General features: G+C 51.0%; 1 protein-coding gene across 1 annotated transcript; it reads left to right on the plus strand.

The window, feature by feature from the left end:
• The first annotated feature begins 705 nt into the window (after positions 1 to 705).
• On the plus strand, positions 706 to 2451 carry LOC119185080 (phosphate-regulating neutral endopeptidase PHEX). The gene has a single exon (XM_037434207.2). The coding sequence runs from the start codon at positions 706 to 708 to the stop codon at positions 2449 to 2451; it is 1746 nt and encodes a 581-aa protein (XP_037290104.2).
• The last annotated feature ends 3568 nt before the right edge of the window (positions 2452 to 6019 follow it).

A 6019-nucleotide genomic window follows, 5' to 3' on the forward strand; every position in this document is an offset into this window, starting at 1 on the left:
CTATGCTGGTATCAGGATGTTTCGTAGGAATGTATATATATGTTTTTATTACACCGTATTTGGTATTTTTATGTTAGCTTATGGTCTTTATTGTTACACACATCTTTTGTAATTGTCCCACCTGCCTTGTATAGGGTTCACTGGCCTCGTCAAGCTGTCCATAAACAGCTTTTAGCCAGTGAACCTCTCCAGAACCTGTTTCTTTCTGGGAAAATAAAATGATTTGATTTGAAAAAAAATGAAGCTTAATAGTTCATCGGTTATAAATGTCTGAAATTGTCAAAACATTTATATGTATTCGTCACTACAGATCACGTAAAGCTTTTCTAACACTTGTTCAAATCAGTGCCACGGCAGAGCAAGCTTTCCAGACGTGTTCTATGACGCGCCCTCGCAAAGCCGCCGCAATCGCGCCTGTACCTCGACGGCGTGCGTGGAGTACGCGCGCCGACTGCTGCGCCAGATCAACACCAGCCGCGACCCCTGCGACGACTTCTACGCGTACGTGTGCGACGACTGGGTGCGGGCGCGGCCTCTGCCTCTCGGTAGTGAGCGGCTCTCGGTGGACACTGCCCTGGTGGACGGCTACGCCGAGCTACTCACCTCGTGACTGCGCGACAATGCGACCAGCCGTTCCCGCCGCTGCGCTTCCTCATCGACAACTGCCTGCGGCCGCAGCCGAACCTCTTCCACGCCCTGCGGGCCATGTTCATGGATGCAGCCCGGCTGCGCCCATGGATGGCGCAATCTAGCGCGCGCCGCCGTCCGTCGCCCGTCGAGGTGTCGCGCAAGTTGGGCGTCGCCTACCGCGAGCTTGGCGTCGACGCGCTCTTCAGGCCCTTCGTGGTGAAGGAAGTCTCCTCAAACGACACCCGCCGCTTCGTGGGGCTCGGCGAGCCATCCACAGTGCTCCTGCGCGGCCCGCTCGAGCGCCGAGAGTACGAGCTCGTGCGCGTGAGCTTCGCGCCCCTGCTGGGCTTCTTCCAGAACCAGACGGACGCCGACCTCCTCCAGTTCGAGGAGAGACTGGCGCTCATGCTCGGTCGGCCGCAACTGGACGCCGCGGCGCTCGTCAATTCCAGCATGGTCAAGGTGTTTGACCTGCCCTCGCTGAGGAACATCGAGTGGACTAGCTTCCTGCAGAGCGTGTTCGGCAAAGGGCTTCGTCCCATCACGGCCCGGACGTACGTAAAGCTGGCTTCGCCTGACTACTTCCTTCGCTTGGCGCGTGGGGACCTGCTGCGCTTCTCGAGCGACCTGCTGGGCTACCTGCTCTTCCGCATCACCATGGCGCTGTCACCTTTCATCTGGAAGCGCGAGCTCCGCGACCAGCTCGCCTCGGTGGCCTACGCGCGACACCCAGAGTTTGCGCGTGCTCTCCCGCAGAGCCACTACTGCCTGCGCCTGCTGAACCGCTTCGAGCCCAACCTGCCGCTGCACGTGTCGCGGCGCCTCGCCGAGTCTCTGCTGGGAGGTGAGAATGCCGTTGAAGACCTGGTGTCTACGCTACGCCTCGTCTTGCTCCAGTCCGTCCAAGCGCAACTGGGCCCACTGAACAGCGAGCTGCGCGCGCACCTTCGCGACAAGCTGAACGCCGTCTCGTGGGAGCCCCTGTCGCCCCGCGCTATGGACAGCGAGTCGACGCGAGCCGAGTACGTGGACGGCGTCTACCTGAGCAACTCGCGCCTCTCCACGGCACAGTTCGTCTACACCTGGATCCGCAAGTCACTCGAAAAGAAGCTGATGGCGCACATGAGCACGCGTGCGGCTGCCGCAGGCGGCGTTGCGGCCTACCCGGGCTGGACGGGCGGCTTCCTGAGCGCCGAGAGCCAGTTGCCACCACCGTACGAGAGGCTCGAGATCCCGCTGCCCGTTTTCGACTTCTTCCTCAACGAGAACCCGTCTCTGCGACCCTTGCAGATGGCTAGGGCGGGTCCCAAGGTGTACCGGCCCCTGCTGCGCGCCGTCTACCACTGGGCCTACAACTTCGAACGCGGCAGGAACGCATACGGAACCGAGACGGCCCTGTCGCGTCGCATGAACGACTTGCGGCGCTGCCTCAAACGCCAGTACTCTGCCCTGTCCTGGACCGAGCAGAGGCCGCAGCTGGACGCATCGCGCACTTCGTGGTCCGACCTGTGGGACAGCCTGGCGTTGCGGCCGGCGCTGGACGCGTTCCTGCTGGACAGTGGTCACGTGGCGCCTGACTATCGGCTCGCCTTGCTCGAGCACTGGAACGCCAGTCAGCTCTTCTTCGTCTCGTACGCCGCCAACATGTGCGAGAACGGCAACCAGCGCTTCCTGCGCAAGATGGCCGCCCAGGGACCACACAGTCCCGCCTGGTTCCGTGTTAACGGCCCGCTGCGCAATTCGCTGGATTTCGCGCGCGCTTTTGGCTGCAAGGTTGGTTCGTTCATGAACCCCGCCGACAAGTGTGCCCTAATTCACTGAGTGCGCCCCTCCGACAGAGCTTTGTGAGATCTTGTTATATACCGACAAAGAAATGAACTTTCAGTGCTGTGACGTTTTTATTCGTATAATTCGCGCGTGTATTTTCTTCACCATGCGCAACGCCGAACGAAGACTCATTTGTTCGGTGTGTTTTCATTATTTAGTATGCTTAACTGCGTCATTGTAGTGTATGCGAGTGTGCGATGTGACAGTGAGCTGATAAATTCATGTCGCACTTGTTAATTATCTCAACGCGTTGTCACCTCACTGATTGTTTATGTGGGCATTCTTAAGTCGTTAGTTCTTACGTATATGCTTTACCGTTGTTCAATCGCGTTTTTGAGACATTGCGCAATTTCGACAGTATGCACTAGCAACAACTTCGGCGCTATAATACGAACATCACGAGTACACACATTTTTCGTGTGGCCGAGTAATTTCCTTTTTCGCACTTACGCAGTTTCATTGTGAACTTTGGTGGCTAGCTCGCAAATATTCAAGGCTATAATAAAACGTTTTGCGTTATTAGCAGTTTCGCACGTGTAGTATACTCCCACAGGTAAATATGTATACAGTCTTTTTTCAGTAGAACGACACACCAAATTGATCCATGCACTGACTAGCGGAATAATTATCACTCTAAGAAAAAAAACGTATTCGAGGAGTATAGTTCTGCGACTCGACGATAATCGCCATCTTGTTCTCGCGTTTCTTTTTTTTTGAAAACCCGGCGCTGGCTACTTTCTTCTCAAGAACCGCTATGTCACCCTTATTACACTCGCGCTGTTCGTATCCGCAAACCATGGCGATAACACGAGGAAAGTACTCGAAGTAGATGACTATTATTGTTGTGGGGCAGAAACGCTCCCCAAATACTCGATTTTTTCTAGAGTGCACTCCCAGGTGAGTTGTACACAACAATGGAGAGTAGTTTTCGACGAAATTCTGCATGGCGCAATCATAACTGCGTGGTTAGAGTGCAAGTACGCATAAGCGATAGCACTACACAAGAAGACAACGCAACGGTAACATTAAGGGACCTCTGGCAACAAATTGGAAAATTCTTGACGCTTTGGTTGAGTGTTCTGTGTGCAGGTACACTTCTGAGCAATTATTAGTGACGAGTGTTGCATGTAAGATTTGGTTAGTTTGGTTTTAAAGCAAGGGCTAGTGCTGAACCGAGTATTTTCGTCGGTTCGACATTTTCTGTGGTTTGGCGTAGACAGGCCTCCTCGGGACGTGGCAGAGGGCAAACAAGTATATTTGTCGTTGTCAGAAAACGCTTGCGGGGCACGTAAATACCCCGACTGTAAGCCGACGAGGGCTATTGTTCGTCACCACTCTCGCTCTTCTGTCGGGCTGCTGCCAAGGTGGTTGCCTGCGTAGGCCATGAATGTTTCTCTTTTTTACAGCGAAAGCTGTCATAAAATCAGGAACGCCGATCACGTTTGGCGCCGTAGTTGCGCACCGCCACCGCCGGTGTCCGTAACCGATATGTCAAGAAATCGGAAAAAACGCCAGGTCTGCGCGGAAGGCGCAGCGCAGTTGCAGCGAAAACTAGAAGAGAGACCTTTCAGATCCTTTTCTAAACACTAATTGTGTACCTGCTGCAAGCACACTTGCTTGATGCCCACTACGACTTTAATAAAAAAAATTAGGGTAGTAGGCCGGGATTCGCTATGCCATTTTTTGTCATTCTTCTGATAAGCCTATTTGTCGCTACACTACAAACTGGAGCGACGGGTGCACCCTCCCCCCCATCCAAGACTAACCAAAGAAGAGAGCGTGATTTTCAGACGCCTACAAAGCAATACTTACATACATGGCATATTAATGCACCAACTCTAGCCAACGACACATGGCCACATTATCATCATCATTTTTTGAACCCTTAAAGGCCCCTTGCGGGGTATTACATAAGGGGGAGGCCAAAACACAATTCAACAGATGCATGATTGTCAATGGTACAAAGCATAATCGAAAGTGAACTACATGATAAAAAAACAATGTCAACAGAAAGAAAAAATATATATATACGTGGAAGAAAACGGCAACAATTGTAAACTAACTAACATATCAAGTGATTTGTGATTAGCTGTTTAAATTTTAAGGGGTTTTGTTCGTGCACTATGGATTCAGGCAGGTTATTCCAGTCTTCAATGGCAGTAGGTAAAAATGATTCATTGAAAGCGTTAGTTTAACCATGTAAGCGCTGTAAACATAGGGAGTTAAAGAGGCGACGCGATGAACGGGTGAGAGGTAGAAGAACGGTATTGTGTTGCGACGGGAAATTACGGTATAGTTTGTGCAGAAGGCAGAGCCGAGTGACTTTGCGGCGAATTTCTAGAGGAGGGAGGTTGAGGGATAGTTTGATACTGGTAATACTTTAGCGAGAACTGTATTGTGAGGTGATGAATCTGGCAGCGTGATTTTGAATTGCTTCTAATGCGTCGATTAGGTAAATTTGGAGAGGGTTTCAAATAGCAGAAGCATATTCAAGTTTAGTACGCGTGAAGGTTTCGTAAGCTCTAATTTTCGGATTTGTGGTGGGCAGGACGTAAGCGATCTTTTAATATAGCCAAGTGATTTTGCTGAAGCGGTGACTGGTTGTTCTATGTGCTCGGACCATGTTAGTTTACTTGTTGTTATTACGCCAAGATAACGATAGAATTGATTGATTGATATGTGGGGTTTAACGTCCCAAAACCACCATATGCTTATGAGAGACGCCGTAGTGGAGGGCTCCGGAAATTTCGACCACCTGGGGTTCTTTAACGTGCACCCAAATCTGAGCACACGGGCCTACAACATTTCCGCCTCCATCGGAAAAGATAACGATAGGAGTCGACCTGGGTTAAGGGCTGGAAGTTCACAGAATACTGGAAGGAAAAGTTAGTACGCTTGCACGAAACTTGCATGAATTTACATTTTTGTGTATTAAGCTGCATCAGCCACCGCGAACACCAATTATGTATGTTAGATGAGTCATTCTGGAGTGTAATTTGGTCAGTGCAACATGAGATGCGACGGTAAAGCACACAATCGTCTGCAAAAAGGCGGATGGTGGATGAAATTTTGTTTGGAATATCATTAATAAAGATTATAAACAAAAGAGGGCCAACAACGGAACCTTGCGGTACACCGGATACTACATCAACACGGGCTGATTCATTATTCGCGACAACAGTATACTGAACACGACCAGTAAGAAAATTTTTTATCCAAGATACGGCTAAGGGATCTATACTGAGACAAGAAAGTTTACTTATTGGATGGCGGTGGGGAACACGGTCGAAAGCTTTGGAAATGTCGAGGTATATTACGTCTGTTTGAAAAGAGTCTAGGTTAAAAGAGTTTTGGTCATGTGCCCGCTCTGCAGCGTACCAGACACCCTGGCACACTTGCTCCTGGAATGCCAGTGCCATGCTAACCACGACGTGCAACTGGATGGGGACCAAGCCCCAAGAATAAGCGACGGCCAACTAATGGAAACGTGGGAGGCCAAGATTGTCCACGAGGACCTGGAAGACCAGCGACAACTCGTCGCTAGGGCCATGAGGACAATCGA

This window comes from Rhipicephalus microplus, chromosome 1 (assembly GCF_043290135.1).
Source record: "Rhipicephalus microplus isolate Deutch F79 chromosome 1, USDA_Rmic, whole genome shotgun sequence".
Classification (NCBI taxonomy): Eukaryota; Metazoa; Arthropoda; class Arachnida; order Ixodida; family Ixodidae; genus Rhipicephalus; species Rhipicephalus microplus.

What these genes read in the sequence shown, in the direction of transcription:
- LOC119185080 (XM_037434207.2), top strand. Translation starts at nt 706, where the DNA reads ATGTTCATGGATGCAGCCCGGCTGCGCCCATGGATGGCGCAATCTAGC.